The 23,304-nt window shown below is 38.3% G+C and overlaps 1 protein-coding gene across 1 annotated transcript in view; it reads right to left on the bottom strand.

Moving 5' to 3' along the window:
* Tmx4 (thioredoxin related transmembrane protein 4) overlaps window positions 1-22,945 on the bottom strand; it is a 33,829-nt gene extending 10,884 nt beyond the window's left edge. Inside the window, exons 1-5 of the mRNA XM_090352014.1 lie at window positions 22,528-22,945; window positions 15,047-15,162; window positions 6,545-6,590; window positions 4,599-4,727; window positions 1,968-2,013 (exon numbers count right to left, since the gene is read on the bottom strand). Of these exons, the coding sequence (XP_090208140.1) occupies window positions 1,968-2,013; window positions 4,599-4,727; window positions 6,545-6,590; window positions 15,047-15,162; window positions 22,528-22,697 (507 nt within the window). The 5' untranslated portion in view covers window positions 22,698-22,945. The remainder of the gene's footprint in view (window positions 1-1,967; window positions 2,014-4,598; window positions 4,728-6,544; window positions 6,591-15,046; window positions 15,163-22,527) is intronic.
* Window positions 22,946-23,304: the final 359 nt, after the last annotated feature.

Genomic DNA, 23,304 nt, shown 5'->3' with positions numbered 1-23,304 from the left:
GCTCATCCTGGTCTCCCTGTCTTTCCTTCCCTTATCATATGCCATATTTCTTTTGTGCATCATGGTTGTATGTGATCTAGACATGAGTTGAAAACAAACTATGAGGAATGATCTGGTGGCTCATACCCATCATCCTAGCTACTCAGGAGGCGGAGATCTGAGGATCAGGATTCAAGAAAGTTCATGAACTCTTCTCCAGTTAACCGGCAAAAAGCCAGAAGTGGAGTTGTGGCTCAAGTGCTATCCTTGAGCAAAGAGAGTTCAGCGATACTCTCCCAGGCCTTTAGTTTAAATCGCAGGACTGTAAAACACACACACACACTCACACAATGCCCCCATCATTATATATCACATGCTTTAACATAAGACTAGGCAAAAGGAAAAAGCAGCTGAATAAGCTAACCAAAGCAGGCAAGAGTAGTCAGTGAGGACTGGCTGAGTAAGAAACTCTGGTCAAGGTAATAAGACCAGAATTAGACTTCCCACTCCTAATGAAATTCAGGCAATGGGTCCTGCCAGGCCAGAAATCAAATGCTTTGTGAATATGATAAGGACCACATTCCAGAATGCATCAATGATATACTGTTCTTGATACAGTCTTGGAAGACAAAATTATCTCTTTAATCATTTGTGAACCTCCTGAGCAACATCCTTCCAAGCTTTTCTTAATTCACAAATCAAATTGTTCTCAGTGTAAATTTACTTCAGGTTCTGTGCTAAGATCTTGTTGCTAACTCTGTCTGATATCCATTCTAATTTCCTGTTGAATTTAGTCTGTATAACTCAAGGCTCAGGCAGCTATTAGACTATATGGATTTATCCATTTTTTGTTGACTTTGAATGTCAACAAATTACAGATGGCACAATCCCTTACTTTCAATTCCTAGCTTCCAGTTCATAATCCTTAGCTCTTGATTCAACAAATTGATGACCCAATATTAATTAAACAATACAAGGGAGCCACATGATTTTGCAGAGGGAAAATAGTAACTATTTTTTACTTTAATACATGTAAAAATTGTTAAAATTTAACCAAAAAAAGGACTGAATCCAAGTATCCACTGGAAAAATTTAAATAAAACAAATCTAAAGTACATATCTATCTCACGAGGCAAGATAAATTAGTAATTGAGATACAAAATGTTCTGAAATTTTCTGCAAGGTATATTCATGGGTGTGAGAAACAACGGTCTTCACGAGCTCTTTGAATAAGTTATGCATGTGACAGTATGATCCCCAATCCATCTTAGAAAAGACACACATACAAGAATTCACTAATTTCTTTTTTGTGCTATATTAAATTTCAGGATAATTTTGTTAAATTATTGAATTTAGCTCCTTCTACGGATAGTGAGAATACATCAAGGGACACAACCAAGATTATATAAGGCTGGATGCAGTGGCTCAAGCCTTTTAATCCTAGCCATTGAGAGATGGATATCTACAAAACTGAAGCCCAAAGTCAGCTCAGGCAAAAAGTTCACCTGACTCTATCTCAATCAATGGTTGGGCATAATGATGAACATCTGTCATCCTAGCTACTGAAAAGCACAAATAAGAGGATCACAGCCCAATGCTGACCGGAGTATAAAGTCAAGACTCAAAATTAACCAAACATGAAAACATTTGGCCGAGTGGGTCAAGTGATAAGCGTACTTGCCTGGCAAGCATATGGTCCTAAGCTCACATCCCCCAAAACAAAAACAAACAAACAAACAAACAAAAAAACAGAGATGCAGTTGAAAAGGGACATAATTTAAGATAAACAATATTTCCATATTTCAACCTGAATAACAGGCCTAATGTTCTCTAAATTGACTAAATAAAATTACAAAAGCAGAAATAATAGACATCTACAAATTTTGTCTTGTTTCAGTAGTATTAGCTACTCTACTCTTTTACTCTTAAAACTACCTTTATTTTTAAACACTTCTCTGCAAATGTAATAGTTATTTAAGATTACTCACCCAAATCTTTCCAGAGATGCTAAAAAGACCAGCCATTCCAGACATACTAAAGAAAAAGAAAAAGAAAAAAAAAGAAAGAAGAGAACCTGTGATCATGCATACTATGGAAAAAATAAAAGACAGAATTCAGGTGTGGGAGATTGTTCTCCACTGATCCTTCCACCTCTTGATATCTACTGTTCTCTCCTGGACACTTTTCTGCACGTATAGAATTAGATTCCATGGTCATCATTTGAATCCGTTTGTTCTAAGCACATTTTAACTACGTGGCCCTCTCTTCTTTCATTGTGTACCTAGAAAAAGCTTCAACCCTAAATAGCTGAATATCTCTCTAGGGAACCCACATGCAAAACTGACTCCCAGACCTAAGTGAATGTGCAGTATTGCTTGGTCCTATTGTATTTTTTTTAGGCTCTGACATTATAGCTCATTTCCTACTTCTTCAGTTTAAACTTTATCCATCTCTGCTTCCCCCCCTCCAAGTAATGGAAGCTCATGTGTCACTATGAAATCAGAAGCGATGAGGTAATCTCTATCTTTCCACTACCAAATCTGAGCCTGGTATATACCCATCCTCCCCTTCTCTTGTTTCCCTGGGAAACGCTATCTGTCCTGTTACAGTTCAGTTTCTCCATTGGTGCCACAGTTCTGGATACCTTTTGTTTGATGGACTTGATTCTGTCACCATTTTATTCTTGCACTAGCCATATCTGTTTCTTTCTACTGGATCAGTTTTCCTCTGCATGCAAATATGTTCTACTCATATCCATCTTTTAAAAACAGCAATCCTAACACTCAATACAGGCCCTCCAGCTTATGCATCTATTTTATTTTTTCCCATGATTAGATTCACTTGCAATACCTCTCTGCTTTATCTTTAACCCACTAAAACATGGATGGTTCTGTCCTGATCACTGCACACCAGTACTTGTCAAGGGTATGATGATCTCATCTCCATTTCATTCTGTGTCCTTGTCCCAGACCTGAACTTAATCTTCCTTCAACTCTTGGAGATAAGGGACCCAGTGACTGCTACTTTTCTCTGGTGTGCCTTTTATTGCCTACTGGAAAATGGCATATCAATGTTTTTTTTTCCTACCTCATTGATACTCCTTTTGACTTTAGGGTTTTTGTTTGTGTTTGTTTTTGCTGACTTACTCTCTACTCAGCTTCTTAATTGGAGGGTGGCTCATGGAACCATCTAGAACACTGTCTTCACCTTTTCTCTTTTTAGGTTCTCCCCTAGCACTCCAAAGTTTTATATTTAAATGTTTTATATTTGCATTCCTGAATTCTCCATGGAAATTCATCCCCATGCACCCAACTCAACACCTCTAAAAGTGTGCACTGAAAATCAAACCAATCCAACACAGAACCTTTGGTTTTGTCTGCCAAATCAGTAATAAGGATCTACCAAGTACTGAAACATGAAACTAGAAAGTTGAACTTAGGATTCCTAAGTCCTCTTCCTCTCTACGTTGGCCAAGTCAAACATACTTTCATTCCATTCATCTCTCCATCTTCTCTACTGCTACCCTCCTACAAACCATCATCTCAAGGCAGACACCATGAAAATGCTCTAACCGATCCATTTTTGATCTCTCCAATCTCTTGTTTCTCTTCACACAAGTACTCCAGCAAACAAAAGGCCTTATAACATCTGGCCTCAGCCTGCCTTATTTACTCAATTTATGCTACTCTCTTTCACATATACTACAATCACTATTTCCCAAATTTGGAGGTGACTCTTTATCTGTTGTATTTCATACTTTATTTCTAGTCTTCCCCTCAGAGAAATCGTTCCTAACCTTTTCACTCAAAACCCCTAGTTCTTTTAATAAAACAGCTTTCTTTTAAAGTGCTGTCAAACAAGGATTCTTTGTATCCTCAGCAATTTGTTTTGTCTTAATCACTTTTAAGCTAGCTGAAGCGAGTGGGGTAACCATGTCTGTTTATTCACTGATGAATACCCAACACCTAGAAAATTCGATGAAAAACACTGGCATTCATAATTAAATGCCAGAGGCAAATTGCTTTTAGAGTAAACTATGTGTCCTGAATCTTAACATGATACCACTAAATGATTTATTCCCAAAATATTGTACTATTTGCTTCTGTGTTAATAATTTATTAAGCCTATCTACACTTGACAATTAAAAATATACCATTCAAAATTATACCTGTGATTAAGTTATTACAGTTCAGCTTGATCTACATCTCACCAAGTATCATACAGTTTACCACTGATAGCCAAAAATTACTACCCGTTATATACTGACAGGTAGCCAATTCTTTCATAAACTATAAGAAAGTTTATCTCATTTTATCAATGATGTAATTTTTAAGGAAGAAAGAGTGGCAATTTATATTCAATACCATATTATATACAAGGAAAAAGGTTAGTGTGGTTTAGTGGCGAAAGCTGGAAGAGAGGCTTTCTGTGACTTTCAGAGATATGACTACCAAATATGTAGTAAACCAAAGTCACCTAAGACAGGAAAAAACATTACCTGGACCCATCAAGGATAACCAGAAGAGAACATAAAGACAAATGTAGGTTTTTAAGTTCAACTAATGTGACACCTATTGTTTTCTTTATTCTACTTTACTATTAACATATTAACAACTTACGTTAGAGAAGCTGGGGATTTCCATCCTGTCAGAGGCTCAACTGATTGCCATTTCTTCTCTAAGATGTAATTCTGTAGGTCTTCAAAGATTCCTGGGCCCCGGTAACGTCGAAATATCCCATCCTTCGCACTGTAGATTATAAACGTATAATGTAAATAAATCAAAATACGAAGATGAAAGTAAAAATAACAATAACTATTGGTCATTAATATGAATTTTAGGGATATTTTAAATTGGTTCAAATGAAGAAAAGACCATAATTAGACATACATAAGGTTTAATCTATTACAAATGAGAAATTCCAAAACCGAATGCATTACAAATTCTATTGTATCCTTTTTTTTTTTTTTTTTTTTTTTGTGGGTCATGGGGCTTTAACTTGGCCTGGGCACTATCCCTGAGCTTTTGAGCTCAAGGCTACGGCCCTACCCTTGAGCCCAGCCTCACTTCCCATTTTCTAGAAGTTAGTTGGCGATAAGAGTCTCAGGTCCTTTTGTGCCCAGGCTGGCTTTGAACCTTGATCCTCAGATCTCAGCCTCCTGAGTAACTAGGATTACAGGTGTGAGCCACTGAGTTTGGCTGTTCTATTCTATCACTGTACAATATTCAGCTATTACCAAAGTTATCAAGTGTTCATCTCACCATATTACTTTCCATTAATACTTTAACCACAGCTCCCAGTTAAAAAAAAAGAACCCTATCTCCATTTCCAAATATATCATGCAAGTCCTTCCCTTTAAAATCATCATCATCATTACCATCATCAACAATAAAATGCTTAATCTCGAGAACCTATCTTTAGCCTTTCCTCTCATCTTCTCACCCTCAAACTTCCAAAGGACAGAATCTACACTTGCTAATTTTTTTCCCTTCATTAGTCACTCATTATGCAGTGAGACTGAACGTTCTGAGCTCTCAATTCCATTGAACCGGCTCGGACCAATGATCTGTGATGACTCCTAACTGCTATCTCCTGGAGTATTCTCCTGCCACTTTTCTTACACCTGCCATTAACATCGTCCACTATCATCCCTTCCTTTCTACTTTAGCTTCTGGTTGTTTCTTTCAGTTTCATGGGTAGGGTACAAGGTCTTGTGTTTGTTATGTGAGACCACAAAAGCTCTCTGGGGACCATTCCTTGACAGATATCTTAATGTCAGAATCTTCCTTACTTGCCTCTCCTCTCATTGCATGTACTCTTTCCAGATATATTTCAATTGTTATGTACCTCAATGTGGAGGAATTCCTGGTATGGGTATCTAGTTCAGATCTTTCTCCCTGGGTTCAAGATTCTGAAACCAAACTGCCACCTAAATGTCCCAATTTAGAATAAGCACTCAATACTCTGCCATTCTGGCTTCTACTTCCAAAAAAATCTCCTCTAATTTTAAAATATTCCTTATCTTTCAGGCTAGCAATAGCATTTATTAATTATCAATGGCCTTTGGTAGTTACTGTAGATTCTTCCCTCTTGTGGATAATCAGTCATCAAATCCTAACCATCCTACTTCTTAGGCATCTCTGAAACCTATTCTCTTTCCCCCACCACTACCTGAGTCTCTCTACCTTCCTCATCTAGCATGATCCAAATGCATCTTGTGGGCACTTAGAAACATAGTTCTCAGAAGGCGGCTCATGTTGTTCTGAGCATGTACATGCTGCTCCTATATCTAGAAAAATATTCCCCATTTTCTTCAACTAGCCTATTAAGAATCATCCCACTTACTATATTATAGACAAACATGATTCCCACCTTTTCCCCTGCCTAAAAACATGTCCTCTTTTTCTACAACATTTCAGGTATTCTTCTCTTCTAACAGCAACCATTCAGAGCAGTGCAGTCTTCCTCAAATATCACGCTAAATGAGTGATAGGAAAAGCACTCAGAACTCCTGGTACACATATACTAATTTCTAATAGTTGCAAAACCAGACATTTAAACTTACTGGAAAAATGCTGGAAGAGTAGTGACAAAGAAACGGCCACTCAAACCTACAAGAAATATAAATGCGTTCGTAAGTCCAAAGAAGAGTAATTTTAAAAAACCCAAACTTCTCTTTATAATCACCAATAAAACCATTATAATTATCAGATCATTTATTAGTTACTATTTACTTAAGGAGGGTTTCCTTTCACTCACTTCTATTTAATTGACCCTTTCTAGTCACTAGCAACCAATACACTTAACTTTCATGTGTAACCTAAAATTTTCCAGTTTGTACACCACATAAACTTGTCACTTTGTAGCTTTTTATTTCATTTATTCATTTATCTACCTATAGGTAGTTGTGCAAAGAAATTGCCATTTAACAAAGCAAGTCATGAAATCAGTATATACAATGTATTTCATCGGTCATGCCTTTCAATCTTTCTGCCCATTCCCTTCCCTTCTCTTTCTTCACTCTGGTTTTGTAGAATATACATTGGATTCAGTTGCAAAAGTGGTAGAATTGACTGAGAAGATACCAGGATTTAACAAGCACCTCTGCCTGCAGGCCTTTTCATCTCAAATACTACTAATAATTCTACCCTGGTGAAGGAAACTGCCATTCTGCAGTATACTCCCAATTCTTTACTACCAGAAGAAAGGTACTAGCATCTTAAGAGCTTAAAATTATTGTATGATTTTAGTATAAAATAATTATTATAGTGTTATATCTTTGTGTGTGTGTGTGTGTGTGTGTGATGGGGCTTGAACTCTGGAAGACATCGGAAAACTCCAATTTCAGTCCTCTACACCTGAGTTCCACCCTTTCATACTGACACTATGGGGTGCCAAGGAAAAAAAATCTCATAGCAGTTCACAGAAGTAGGCTTTGTAAGAACCAAAGTGCACCCCTAAACTTTTAAATAAAAAACCATAAAGTCTGACCACAGTTTCTCCTGAAATTGTTGCATACTTTTTGTCTGTAAATGTGACTTCCACTTTAAAATACTGTGGTATAACATCAAAAGCGTATAAGCAGCCAAGACTAATTGCTCACACTGAAAATCCAGCTACTTAAGAGACAGAGGTCTACAGGAACACAACTGAGGCTGTTTGGGGCAAAAAGTTTGAGACCTGAACTTCAATCAATCAAAACAGCTAGCCTTGGTGGCACAGGCTTGTCTTTCTAGTTTTACAGAAAAGACAGGAGGATCATGCTCCAGTCTTACCTGGGCAAAATGGAAGTCCCTATTTGAAAAATGAAGTAAAAGGGGCTGAGAGCATGGTTCAAGTTGTAGAATGAATACCTAATATGAGAGTCCAAGCGTAACTTTCACTATTGTCAAAACAAAAAAGCATAAATGTGGAATACATACGTTTCTTGTGTATGGCCAGCCCAGCCACATGGCTGGGGTCTATAAAGGTAGCCTGTAAGATTAGGTCGCTCTCTCACTCACATCTTAGAGACGGCCCTGACCGGTCAGTATGATTCTCGGCGCTAGGCGCGGAATAAAACTCTAACTTAACTTCCAACTTAAAAAAAAAAATTAAATGCATACTTCAAAAGAAAAAGGATGGAAAGCATACAAGATGAATCCAAATTATGGTAGAAATTAAGTTTAGTATTAAGATAGCAGAAAACACAAGAGTTGTTGTTCTATAGTTTATTAGCTGTGACTTCTTGATCCTGTTATTAAATCGATTTGTGCCTCAGTTTCCTGAAAAAAATAACAGGATTGTTATAAGGGTAAAGCACATGTAAGTATAACACCATCATAGTGAAAGACAATGCTCACTGAATATTCAGTTGTCACCAAATAAAGGAGGAGAAAAGCAGAAGGAAATATAATTAGAGTCCTGGAGTTAACTTGTTCAAGTACCCTTCTGTATGCATCTGTGGCACTGTCACAATGAACTTTCCTTATCCTATTAATGAATACTAATAAAAAAGAAGTTATAAAGTAGAACCAGCTATATCTTTGAGAGTTAAAGTCTCAGTATAAAAGAACACAAAATTCTAAGTGTCACAATTATAAAAAGTACAATATTACGAAAAATAGGCTTCTTATTAAACTCAATATTTTTGGCTATGGTAGGTATTTGGCTTTTCTCTAGCCTTGTAACACAGAAATTACCTGTATACAGATGTTCTATTCCAGTTCACGGGTTTAATTTTAGTCATTAAATTTAATTTTGCAAAGCCATTTCACCATAAAACTGGCAATGCAATTTAACTTTAAGGACCATTCTTCCCTTGAATTCTGAATCTCAGCTTCAATTAGACTTATAAATACTAATTTTGATCATTCAAATATTATTTTTGTTTAAAATACACATAAGAATTTCAAATTAGTTAAGACAATACTCTTAATTAAAGAGTATTATTGAACATTTATTCTTTTTTTTTTTTTTTTTTTTGCCAGTCCTGGGCTTGGGCTCAAGGCCTTAGCACTGTCCTTGGACTTTCTCAAGGCATAGCACTCTACCACTTGAGCCTCAGCACCACTTCCAGCTTTTTTCAATGTATGTGGTGCCAAGGAATCAAACCCGGGTCTTTGTGCATGCTAGGCAAGCACTCTACCACTAGGCCAAACTCCTGGCCCCGTGAACATTTATTCTTATTTCCTTCTCATTTGACCAAGAAGTAAAATCATTCATGACTAAAACTCTTAGAGCAAGGCTGCTTTGATGAAAGAAGATACAACTGGAAATCTATATCTGAGTCAGTACCACCTAAGACTTCTCCCCTTCACTTGGCTCTCAGATGCTCCAACTTCTCTCTCTCCCCTACCATGCCAACTACTCCTCTGGAGCTGCAACTTCTGTATTCAGTGTTCTCAGTTCCCTAGCCTACACTGCGGAGTGATCTCAATTCTTCTCCTAGCTTCAAATATCTGCTCTGATAGCAAATTTCTCTCTATACCTCATTTACCATGCTGAAGGTAATCTCTATCCACACATACTCCGCTCTCCTCTTAGCCCTCTCCATTTTTTACCTTGTCACATCCTTTAACCAGTCCATCAGAAAATCATTTCCCCATTATGTCTCTTGTATTATACCACCAAATTCCTAGTCCTAGATTACTTCACCAACCCCCCAACTGTTCTCCTTGCATCCATTTCTGACTCTTCCAAGTCAATGCTTTCATATGGCAGCCAAAGGAATTCTTTATTATTCTTTTGTATTGTTAATAGAAAGGTGTAATGCAGAGGGGAGTACAGTTATGTTGTAGGTAGTAGGCAGATTCATGTAATCGATACTAGGTACATTTCTTTTTGCACAATGTCAACCCTTCTCATATTCTCTCCCAGGTTTTCCCTCTTGTCTTCACACACAAGTTGTACAGTTCATTTCCAAAGGCATTGTCATAAAACATGAATCATAACATATATTCCCCTATCAAACCTTCTGATAGCTTTGTGTCCAATTATACTTTGGTGTAAAATATTAAATTGTTGACACAGCAAAGGCCCTATAGAGTCTGGTCCTGAGCCATGTTTTTATCCTCACTCATGGTGATTCTCCTTCTGGCTATCATACTGTTCCAGAAACAAGCCAATTACACTCCCATCTGACACAGTGTTTACTCAGCCTGGAGTGTATCTCAGCCAAAGATCTCTGAGGTTCAATGTCTCAACCTAACAAAACCAACTGGTTAAAGAATCAATTTCTGGATGGCCTAACTTTGAACAATGGCTCTTGTGACTTTCTGTATTTTTATCCTATTTCATTTATCTTCATAATTCCTATCACAGTCTGACATTATTGTCCACTTAATTTTTGTTACTATTTCTAAAAAGCCAGGCCTTGGTCTTCTTCATTCATTTTAGTATGAGTTGTATCTGGAAATGTGCTTGGTGCCTAGGAGAAACTTTAGATTTTGTTGAAAGATTGCGATATTTCTAAGTCTTATTTGAAGATGAAAGCATTAGGTGTGTAATTCAAAGTAGAACTTACAACATTATAATTAGAAGCATAGAGTTAGTTGCATCACTTAAAGATGGGACATTTTCTATGAAATGCATCTTTAGGCAATCTTAATGCTGTTTAAATATCATATAGTACACTCAGGCAAACAAGAATGGCTAGATCATCTTATAAGTCCACTGTCAGTCCTTTGTCAAAACATTATTATATGGCCAGAGACTGTATTCTTTAGGACATTCAAACACTATGCATGTAGATAACTATATCTCAGTTCAGTATTTATTTATTCATTCAATTCTTAAGTTTGAATGAATTATTTGAATGAATTTTAGAATATTTCTTAGAAAATTGTTCTCATAGATGAAACAGTTTACCACCTTCATTTTATTAGACAGTTGTTTTACTTATAGCATGCCAAACAAAATAAGTTTTTTTCCATTATTCTTTGATGTATTTCAAATATATTTAGTTTAAATTTACATAAACTAATCAAAAAAAGCTTTGTAATTACTTTGTCATAACCAATTTCTTATTTTGCTTTTGGTCAATTTGCCATGAAAAAATAGCTCTAACTCCACTTTTTTTCAAATACTTTTTATTATAATAGAAAGGTTACATTATACTCACCAGACAGAAGGTGCATTACTTCACAAACATTGATACCCTTTCTCATGTTTTGGTCCCCATTTTCCTCCCCCTACCCTTGCCCCTCATCTTGTTTTCCAGCCCTCCCTAACCTATTTCAAATAACCAAATAAACATATACACAATATATCAGATAACAAGATAAAATACTGCAACAATATGGGAAAAACAAAGGACCGCAAAAGAGATGAGAGATAACATAGTACATTAAGGACAACAATCACTCATTGTATGGCTTTTGTTTCTTTATCCTGGAGGGCCTTTCACTTAGCATCATGCTATATGGCCTTATGTATCTAGGTTTTGCTCTCTTGTAAATAGCTGCATAGTACCTGATTATAAAAAAATGAGGGAAACCATTGAGCTTATGTTCCTTTGAGTCTGGCTTACTTCACTTAATATGATTTTTTTCTAAGTCTTTCCATTTCTTTTCAAATGGGCGATGTCGTTCTTTCTGACAGCAGCATAGAACTTCATTGTGTATAAATACCACATCTTGTTGATCCAATCATCAACTGAGAGGCATCTGGGTTGGTTCCATATCTCTCTGGTAAATAGTGCTGCAATAAACATTGCTGTGCTAGTGGATTTAGTCTGTCCTTGTTTCTGGACCATTGGGTAAATGCCAAGAAATGGAATTGCTGGGTCATAGGGGAATTCTATACTTAGTCTTTTGAGGAACTGCCATACTACTTTCCATAGTGGATGGACGAGTTTGTACTCCCACCAACAGTGTAGTAGTGATCCCTCCTGGCCACATCCCTTCCAGCATCTGTTGTTATCAGATTTCTTGATCATAGCCATTCTAACTGGAGTGAGGTGGAATCTTAAGAGTTATTTTGATTTGCATTTCTTTTATGGATGTCGAGCATTTCTTCATGTGTCTATAGGCCCTTCTTATTTCTTCTTCAGAGAAGACTCTCTTTAAGTCTTTGGCCCATCTTTTAATGGGATGGTTGTTTCTTTGGAGATTAGATTTGGAGTGATTCAACTTTTTAAGATGTTGTTGTATTTTAGATCTGAGGCCTTTGTCTGTTGTATGGTTAGTGAAGATCTTCTCCAACTCTGTAGACTTTCTGGTTAGTATGCTAGCTATGTCCTTTGCTATACAGAAGCTCTGCAGTTTAATACAGTCCCACTTATCCAGACTTTCTTTGACTTGTTGTGCTTCTGGGTCCTTATGAAGAAAGTTTCGACCTCTGCCAAGGAGACGTAGTGTATCTCCTATTCCTTCTTGTAAAGTTTTCAGTGTATCTGCTTTTACCACCAGGTCTTTGATCCATTTGGAATTAATTCTGGTGCAGGGTGACAAAGAAGGATCTGACTTTAGTTTTCTGCAGGTGTTTAACCAGTTCTGCCAGCACCTCTTGTTGAAGAGGCTGTCTTTCTTCCATTCTATTTTTTTTTTTGGCTCCCTTATCAAAGATTAGGTGGCCATAGGTCTGTGGTTTAATATCTGGGTCCTCAGTTCTATTCCATTGGTCCTCAGTTCTGTTCCTATGCCAGTACCAAGCTGTTTTGATGACTATAGCTCCGTAATACAGTTTGTTATTCAAATTCCTCCTGTGCTGTTCTTTCTGCTGAGAATTGTTTTTGCTATACGAGGTCTTTTATTATTCCATATGAAATTTTGGATTGCCTCTTCTATTTCTTTAAAGAATGACATTGGGATATTGATGGGTATTGCATTGAATTTGTAGATAGCCCTTGGCAAGACTGCCATTTTCACAATGTTAATTCTTCCAATCCAGGAGCATGGGAGGTTTTACCATTTCCTCAGTTCTGCTTTAATTTCCTTTTTCAGGGTTTTAAAGTTTTCATCAAAAAGGTCCTTTACATTCTTAGTTAAATTAATTCCTAGGTACTTTATTTTCTTTGAGGCTATTGCAAAAGGAGTTGCTTTCCCGATTGCTGCCTCGTTCCTCTCATTGTTTGCATATAGGAAGGCAGCTGATTTTTGAGCATTAATTTTATACCCTGCTACCTTGCCTAAGTTTTGAATCAGCTCAAGCAACTTGGGAGTGGAGTCTATAGGGTTCTTTGCTTCTTGCCTTATTGTTCTGGCTAGGAATTCTAATACTATGTTAATTCTAATAATGTTGTGGGTCATAGGGCTTGAACTCTGGGCCTGGGCTTTGTCCCTGAGCTCTTCAGCTCAAGGCTACTGCACTACACCTGGCCTACGCCCTGTCTTCAGCTCAAGGCTACCACCCTACCCCTGGAGCTACAGTCCCACTTTCTATTTTCTAGTGATTAATTGGAGATAAGAGTCTCAAGGTCTTTTGTGCCTGGGCTGGCTTTGAACCTTGATCCTCAGATCTCACCCTCCCGAGTAGCTAGGATTACAGGTGTAGGCAACCAGGTCTGGCTCTAACTCCACATTTTAAAATCAAAGACTATATTAAATTCATGCATGAAAAGGCTTACTTTTTCCTTCAAATCATGCTATGAATTCATAATAGGATACCATGTGACTGAAATTTGAAGAGGCCAGATGAATTTTTAAGAAATCCATCATAACATGGTTTCTGATGCCCAGAAATTAAGTCCATGCCGGAGATACTAAAGATAAGTGTTCTGTAAATATGTAATTGAAATGATTTGATCTTCTAATAGAATAACTAACTTATTTTAACAACCAACCCTTTTAACTACTAACTAAAATCATTCATCTCCAAGCAGAGATCGACAGAGGTGATTGTTTAAATACTGAAAAGATAAACTGGAGATCACAGAATTTTAATGGGAATTCCTCTTCAATTTTTGTAAAAAAAAATCTCTGTTCATGTAGCAATTATAACATATTTATTTTTATTTTGTTTTTAAAAAAAATCATTTACTGTATCAGAATGTGTCATTACTTTTTGATTTTTGAATTTGGTACTCAAGCTAAACTTCACTAATGGAGCCAGGACACAGAATCAGGCTGAGATGCAAAATGAAGTCATAATGCACTTAAGAAAATTTTTATTCCCAGTGATTAAGCTTAGGGCTCACACTTGCTAGGCAAGAGCTCTACCACTGAGCCACATACCTGCAATCCATTTCACTTTTTAGGTTTGCTTTTCAAATAGGGGCCATGAATGCAATCCTCCTGTTTCTGCCTCCCCAAATGTGAGCCACTATTCCCAGCCCCTACTTAGAAAGCACTTTTGCCATAAATATTTAGCTTGAATTCAATTATGCCTATAGCTTAAACTTCCAGTTTATGAAATTATTGGAAATATGAGGGCCAAGTTAAGTGTAGTAACGTAAAGAAATACACGGGAAAATCTTGGCTTGCTTCTCTTAATAATACCAATGTCATGAACAAAACATGAAGAAATGAAAATTTTACATTTAAGGAAATTTAAAACAGCCGAATGCCAAATGCAAATTATAAATTTTGATTAGATTCTAGTTTAAACTATACCCATGAGTACTAATGAGCAAAATATTAACATGCTACAGAAAACTGAAGGGTGAACTTCAATGATGTTTGCAACTGTCAACATCACAACAAAATAAGAATATCCATATATGGCTGGGCGCTGGTGGTTCACATCTATAATCCTAGCTACTCAAGAGGCTGAGATCTGAAGATCATGGTTCAAAGCCAGCCCAGGCAGTAAAGTCAATCTCCAATTAATCACCAGAAAACTGGAAGTGGTACTGTGAATCAAGTGGTAGAATGATAGCCTTGAGATGAAGAGCTCAAAAATAGTGAGTGCCCAGGCCCAGAGTTCAAGCCTGACAAAAAATACAAATAAATAAGAATATATATATGTGTTTGCACTATATACATATATAAGAACACATGTACATATAGAAGCCCAAATATAATCTGTTGATTCAAGATGTCAGCTCATAGGTAATTGAATTCCTAGTCTCTCCACATCTCCATATGTTTGAGAAACACTATAAGCAAGAGATCACACTTTTGTTTTTAATGTTCCCTCTTTATAATACCTGGTTCTTGAATGACGTCTATCTTCCCCACACTGATCTGAAGTGTGTCTCCATTCCTGGCAAACGTTTCCCATTCTGAATCAGTCTGCTGGCAGGATGGACACCACGGCGCATAGCTAGAAGAAAAATAGCTGATCAGTACAAACATGGGGAGATATTTGTGAGACAAGAGAGAAACAGAATATTCAAACTTAAAAACTAAATTCTTAACTGAAGGGAAATAGGACCAAGGTTTTGTTTTTTAAAATCATTCTATAAAGAAAAAAACAAGCATCATTTATTCTTCTAGGATTTAATATATTATTTTAAATAAAATTTGAGACCTGAAAATATCTTCAGGAATTATTATAATAGCTAAAACAATTTCCAATAATATTATTACAGTTAAACCAAATTTTGCCTGTTTGCAGACATGTTTCTACCCTTGAGGGCAAATATTGTTTTGAGGGCAATTTGCTCTTATTCTAACTAGCCCATCCAGTTTCAGACCCATCAAAATGACACACTTGCTAGGGAGAGACTACAAGATGAGTTTTCAAGCAGGTTTCCAAACGTCTGAGTATGTTGCGTTCTAGCAGCCCAAAGAACTTAATATAGGAATGAAGATGCAATCTGAAATTGTTTTGACCTAGTCCATTAGCAAAAGAAAAAGCTGTACGTTAATACATACTTCATAGCCGGGCACAGTGGCTCCCGCCTACAATCCTAGCTACTCAGGAGGCTGAGATCTAAGGATTGAGGTTCAAAACCAGCGAGGGAACTAAAGACAGTGAGATTCTTATCTCTTACTTCTTATCCTGTGGCTCAAGGGGACAGTGCCTGGGCCCATAACCAACACACACACACACACACACACACACACACACACACACACACACACACACACTTCATAACACTTTCTTAAATACAAGAATTTAAAATACCCTGACCTTCAAACCTTGAAGGACTCCGATTTTTACATTTTCACATTTTCAATTAACATGAAACACTATGCTCAAGCTGAGGTAACAGATCTCAGAACCCACACAGAAAGAAACGTTTGTGCTACGCTCTAAAGAAGAACTAAAAGCCAAGGGAAGAGTCAACAAATATGCTAAGCAGATGTGGGAAGGTTCAGATAACAGACAAGGGAGCATGGATAGTACCTTTTAAAGAGTTACATATGGAGTTGGGACTGAAACAAAGTTCTGTGTGAAGCTCTTAGTAGAAAGATAATTTTGACCAGATTTACACTGAAGAAAAATCTGAAGTGGTAGCTCTATGGGAATGAGTCAGGGAAAGGCAAGATTGAATCAAACAGAATAACTGGAAGGCAGGGCAGTCACCTTGGCAATATATTGGCTGTTCTCCTTGCCCTTTCTAGTGTTGGAAACCATCATTACAGCCCTGAACGTTTTTAAACCATAGATGTTAAAGTGAGAATCTAAAAAGTTGCTCCTTGAATAGGTAGTGAATTGAATACATTTCTTCAAAAGATACAAGTCACAGCCCAAGTACATGTGACCTCTTTAGGGATCTTGCACATACAGTTAAGGAAGAAATCACCTTGATTTAATATGGGCCTTAAATTTAATAGCAGTTCATTCAAAGGTAGAAAAAGGGAGTCTTAACTCCAAGAATTTGGGGAAGGTAATGTGACCGTGGGACAAGAGACTGGATCTAGGGCAGCTATGAGTTAAGGAACACCATCTGATGCTAGTAGCCATCAGAAAGTAGGAGAGAGCAGAGAACATTCACTCACACAAGGCAACCACAGGGCAACTACAGGGCAACCACAGGGCACTACGCCTGCTACACCTTGACCTTGGACTTTAGACCTCTAGAACTGTGGGAGAATAAATTTCAAATATACAGCCTCCCTTCTGGAGAAATTGCTATAGCAGCCTAAGGAAATTAATATAGAAAAGAAGAGATCATTAATACAGAAAGAAGTAAATATGCCTTGTAAAGACTTACAGGACTGAAAGAGATGTTAAATATGAAATACTGTGACTAAAGAATGCCATATGCTAGAAATTCATTTTAACATAACACAACACAAATAAAGCCATAGTTAACACTTGCAGAATAATGTCACAGAAATTCATTGATATAATTGGAAAAGTATGTGGTTTAACAATATCCAGAAGATAAAAAGCAGCAAATAAAATAAATTAATGCTCACAACATACTCCAGGATAGATCATTAGCTCTGAAATATTTCAGATGCCACCAACAAGCAGACATATTTTTAAAAATCTGCTTAAACTTTTAAAGTCTTTAAAAATGTCGAAACATTGGGGAAATGAAATAGACACAAAAAAAGAATTGATACGACTAAATTGTTCTCATATGGTGGTGAACGTTATAGCACATAAATTACAACTCCAAGGTGTAGAGAAGAGGAGGTATGGATAAAAATAATCAGTAATAGCAAGAGTTATAACTGGGGACCTTGACAGGTAATAGGAAGGCACTATATTTCTCCCATTGTTATGTCTATTTACAATTTTTCAAATTATTTCTTAAAAATTTGATGAAATAAAAATACCCAAATCGTGGATAGTCTGGGTTCTGTAAATGTCTGTTCCTTACTAATTTCATTTCATTTTATTCATTCCTAAATTGCTTTTGCAAAATGTGGTTCCTATGATTTTTATATGAAAAGGGAAAGGAATGTGAAAGACAAAAAAGAACTATCTCCTCTCTACTACTTACTAATATGTGTACGTGCACGCACACACAAACACACACACCATGGCACACGAGATTGTACATAAATACCTCACATATGTCATGCCTTAAAATGAGCAAATTGTGTACAAACTTAGGTTCAATGTAGATGTCAGAACATCATTCACAAGTCCATTGAAGATCTTCAATTGTGCAACAAAATGCATATAAGATACAATTCTAAACATCTACTCTGATGAGTAACAGAAAAAATACAAAAATTTAAATCAGAAAATCTTTTAAATGTTTACATTACAAAAATGCAGCATCTGGAATCCTGAAACATTAAGATAATAATTTATTTCTTTTAGGAAAATTACTACCAATAAAAGCATTAGGAAGAGTCTAGTTGAAAAAGAAGGCCCACAGCCAAGGCAATTACAATACTACCCTAAAAGATCATTGCTCTCCCTATTACAACTTAATCTTTAAGTCAGGAATTAAAGAGACAGGAATCCATGGACCATCTGTTGACATCTTTGAACATGAATTTCAAAACAGAAATAAATAAATAATGAGACTTTGGCTTCATACACAAAGTCCAAAACCATGCTAATCTGAGCACCAGTGGCTCCCAACCATAATTCCAGCCATTCCAGAGACTGAGATTGGGGCAATCACAGTTTCAGTCCAGACTAGATAATGAAAGTTCACAAGATTCCTTCTAAACTCAAACAGGGCACAATGACAAGCACCTCTCCTCCTCGTTACATGGGAGCTGGGAGACTGGACAAGAGTGAGCTATGGCTCAGAAGCCGACTGCTGCATAGGAAATGCAAGGTCCTGAAATCAAACACCACTCTCGCGACACCAAGAAAACACACACACACACACACCAACGCTTTATAAAACAGGTTCTGCTTTATAGAAATAAGTTGACTCAACTCTTAAAATAACAATTTTCCCTGGTTACCAGTTTAACTGGTCAAAATTAAGCTGCCTGAATATTCTGAATTTTTAAAAATTCTTTTGGAGGTAAAAAGTCACAGAATAGTACACAAAATGAATCCTATTTTATACTATTGTTTCAAAAAGAACAAAAGTAACATTATCAATGGGTATTAAGCACATATTTAAGTAGCTAAAAGTTGCAGAGCAATTGAATGAGGTATAATATGTAACAATGAAAATAGAACAAAGAACACATTAGAAAATATTTGGAAAGCAGAGCAAGGTGAAAATAATGAAAATAATATAAGAACACAAACAAGAAGAAAAAGACTGAGCATAAAGCCATAGCATTAGAAAAGGTAAAAGCAGTAATGGAATAATTTATTAATTTTTCAATATATTTCAAAATAGCAATGCTGAATTACTAAAAATGCACTTCAAATACTTCTCTTTAGCACAAAAATGCTTTTCCTAGTGGACCTGAAGTTTGAACTTAGGGATTTGAGTTTGCTATGTAAGGCACTCTACTATTTGAACCACATCCAAACCTACCAGTTTAGTTATTTCTCAGTGAGTCTTCTATTTTTTTTAAATCTACATCAACCTCAACCAAGAATCCTTCTACCTATTTTTTCACATAATTTGAACAGCATGTGTACCCCACCACTACCAGTTGATTAAGATGGATACCTCTATTTTGTCAGGATAGAATGTCATGGGGGTTTTGGGGGGAGGGGGTTTGGCCAGGTCTGGGGCTTGAACTCAGGGCCTTAGCACTGTCCTTGGGCTTTCTCGAGGCTAGAGATTTACCACTTGGGTCACAACACCACTTCGGCCTTTTCTTTTTTTTCCTTTTTTTTTTATGGGGGGAGGGAGGTAGGTCATGAGGTTTGAACTCTGGCCCTGGGCACTGGAGCTGAGCTCTTCAGGTCAGGGCTACCATTATATCCCTTGAGCCATGGTCCCAGTGGTTTAACTGAAGGTAAGAGTCTTTAGTGCCTGAGCTGGCTTTGAACCTTGATCCTGAGATCTCAGCCTCCTGTGTATCTAGTATTATAGGTGTGAACCACCGTGCCCAGCTACTTCCAGCTTTTTCCATGTATGTGGTACCGAGCAATTGAACCCTGGTCTTCGTGCATGTTAGGCAGGAACTCTACCACTAGGCCAAACTCCCGGCCCTAGGAGAGAATGTCTTTTTAAAATTGGAAATTCCATTGCAAGGACCCACAAAATGTAGTGCTTAAAAGGAAAAAAAAAAACTTTCTCTAATAAACTTTCAGTACTGATCAATTGAATTAAAAGGCTTTGCATGCAAGATATGAAATATGAAAACAGATTCCCAGAAGAGAGGTGGAATATAAGCAAGAGGTAGAATATAAGTAGATGAGCAAAGAGCTGTAATTCAGAGTGCTGTGAAACATTTACCAAATCTGTAATTCTACCAGAAAGCTAATCTTGCTTCTTTAGGGAAATGAAGTCATCTGCTACAAATCTCTAATTATATAATCAATCATCTTAATAAAGTATTCATATGAGAAATAATATAAACAGATTTCTGGTTTCTGTTACATACATTGGATAAAGTATAATAAGTGTTTTGATGAATTCATAGTAGCCCTACAGAGTACTAAGACTCCAGTGGATTTTATATCTCTCAGAGTTAGATTCTTTTCACACAGAAATACAAGGAACACCTAATACTACACGAGTTTAAAAACTAGACAAGAGCCACACTATTTCTTCAGAAGGAGTAGTTTTGATTGACTTTTTGTTATCCAGAAAAAAACTGGATGGGGTTACATTACCCTTCTTGCACCACCACAGTCTAGGGTATGTTGTACAACTGGATGCAAAGTTACAGTTATCAATTGCAACCATCTAAGCTGAGAAATTTTAACAGGTAACGTTTAACCATTATAACCACAAATAGTCGTTTGGGGAAGTCACTCATGTTGAAGTTTGCAGAGGCTAATATGTATACCAGCTTTAATGTTTATAGTTTGTTTGCTTTGTTGTCCCAGTCCTGGGCTTTATCTTGGAGCCTAGGGGCTGACCCTGAGCTTTTCTGCTTACAGCCACTGATCTACCATTTGGACCAGAGTCCCACTTTCAACTAGTGGTGGTTAGAATCATAATTCTCAGATCTTAGCCTCCTGAGCAGCTAGAATTACAGGCATGAGTCGCTAGCACCAGGATTACAATTTTTTCTTTAGGAGAAAAAGAGGGGTGGGGGACACAGAGTCACACACAAAGACAGAATTGCAATGGGCACCAAAAAGGGAATTGACATCATTAAATTTAAGAAACACTTTCTGCTTTGTCACTACATCTATAAATAAAACATTGTAGAAGGATTCTATTAAGAAAAGAATTTATAGAATTGTGTAATTTCTCAGTTTCTATATTTACTAAACACATGGCAGTCCTAACATAAAAGTTTCCCTTATACTAAATGCTTCTCTTACGTGAAATACGGCCTCCTCACTTCCATCCAAGGTAGCTTATTTTAATAAGTTGCTCCCATTTGTAGCTCTCCTTAGTAACTTCACTGTTTCATTTTGATCACAATAGCATTTTATTTTGCTATCTTATTTTGTTCTTTATAACCAAATGCTAAATGAGTATTTGAAAGGATGATGCATGTTATTATACTTTGAGCAATGTAATTTGCTTAGTAACATGGCTGTGGGGCTTGATCTCACACTAAAATATTTCATAGGCACTTACCTATTTTTATAGGCAATCTAAAATGAAAAATCCCCAAATTTAGTCTCAGGTAAATAAAAATACAATTTTGGGTGGGACTATGACCTCAACCTAAAACTATCAAATAGTAATAATGACTTACCTATATTCCCTGAAATGACAGGCTACAGAGATAGGGCCTCAGCAACTATTTCTTTGGACATTCTCCATTTTCCCTACAGGTCCACATTATGGCCTCCTGTCAACTTCAGGTCCTCTTTCAAACAATTATTCTGTACAATGAAGTTACTGTTAATCTCCAATCAGCAAATCCTTCGCCTTCTTCCAACTCAGAAATGTAGTTTCCCCTCAGTGCAAGCTCAGGCACTCTCCACTCACCTAACTTTTCTTGTTCGGAGGGGGTCATTTGTTAGAAGACCTCTTCTTTATATAACCTTAGCGCAATGAAATGACCACCTCCACTCCAGAGTTCTTACCTCTACCCCCATCTGGACAAATGCAAACCCTTTATTTTTCATCTTTCTTTTCAAACTTTGGCCATCAGGGTTGGGTTTTCTCCTTTCACAATGACACCCTGAGGTCTTCAAGAAGAAGGCTCCCAGTACATTTCGTACCCAACTGACCCGCTTTTCTCATTCTGCTGGGGGCTAAATTCAACCCAGCCCTTACCTGCCCCATACTGAACGTGCCAGCCAGGGTAAGGAAAAAGTTCCGCCACAGTCTTATTTCCACTTAGGCCCCCAAAAGCTGTCAGTGGAGCTGTGGTGGCAGGCTTTGAGCAAAATAAATAGATAATAATGATGATGATGATGATGATGATGATGATGATGATGATGATGAAGCTCAGATCAAGACCAACATACACAGTTCACGCCTTTCTGACACCGTCTGCTCTCTTCAGCCTCCCCTCGTAACTGGCCCACTCAAGTGTCCCTAAAACGGGTCCCCGAAGCCAGGAGGAGTGAAGGCTGTCACCGCGAAGGCCGTCCGCGCATGCGCAGCCGCGGGGACCTCAGCCGGGCTTCCCGGGGTCGCCGGCCCGGAAGCTGGTCCTCCGCAGCCACAAGTCTAAACTGGGCCAGGGGACGGGAGTAGGGAAGGGGGTGGGGAGTTGCCGGGGCTCAGGAGGACGGAACTCTCGAGGGCCGGAGGTGGCTTATGGGGACACTCACAATTTCAGCATCCACTCGCCCTCCATCACCAGCGTCCAGTTGGAGGCAGTCATGGGCTGAACCCGGCTCTGCTCCGCCGGCGACGCGGCCTGCTCCTGGCCCTGCGTCGCCGCCGCCAGCCAAGCAGCCAGGATCATCATCGCCACCGAGCCCCGGAGCCCGTCAGCCATGTTGGGTCCGGAACCCCGGATCCCCTCAGATGGGGAGGGATAGGGCCAAAGAGCGGCGTGGGCTCCTCAGCTTCCCTCTCCTGCCCGAGCTCCCTGGAAGTTCAAGACCGGTAAGCGATTCCGAGCCGCCCCGCCTCCTGCAGGTCGGGCCAACAGCCTCCACCGACCGCGCAGGCCTCTTATGTGTCAGAGCTCTCAGAGGCCACGCCCCCTCTCCCCTCAGGCTCCTCCTCTAAGGTGCCCGTGTCCATCTAGGCCACGCCCCCTGCTTCTTCCTCTCCTCCCACCGCCCCCACCCCGCCGACACAACCTCCTCTGCGCCGGTGCCGCTGAGGCCACGCCCCTTTTCCCCCTCCCCTCCGGCACTGCCTCTTATGCGCCTGTGCCGCTGAGGCCACGCCCTCTGACCCGCCCCCCTGCACAATGCATGTTGCCTGGGGGCTCGGTTGCCACGGCAACGACGTCCCTCCCTTATTTACTTCCTGACTGTAGTGTTGAAAACAAACAGATGAGCTCACGTGCAAGTTTAGAGCCTAGCCTTCTACCACCCTCGCTTACATCCCGGGGATTTCTGCAGAAGGAATCACTTCCTCCTCGTCCTCCCCGG

Source organism: Megascapheus bottae, chromosome 18 (assembly GCF_031878675.1).
Source record: "Megascapheus bottae isolate mThoBot1 chromosome 18, mThoBot2.hap1, whole genome shotgun sequence".
Classification (NCBI taxonomy): Eukaryota; Metazoa; Chordata; class Mammalia; order Rodentia; family Geomyidae; genus Megascapheus; species Megascapheus bottae.
This window is presented reverse-complemented; position numbering and strand designations above follow the sequence as displayed.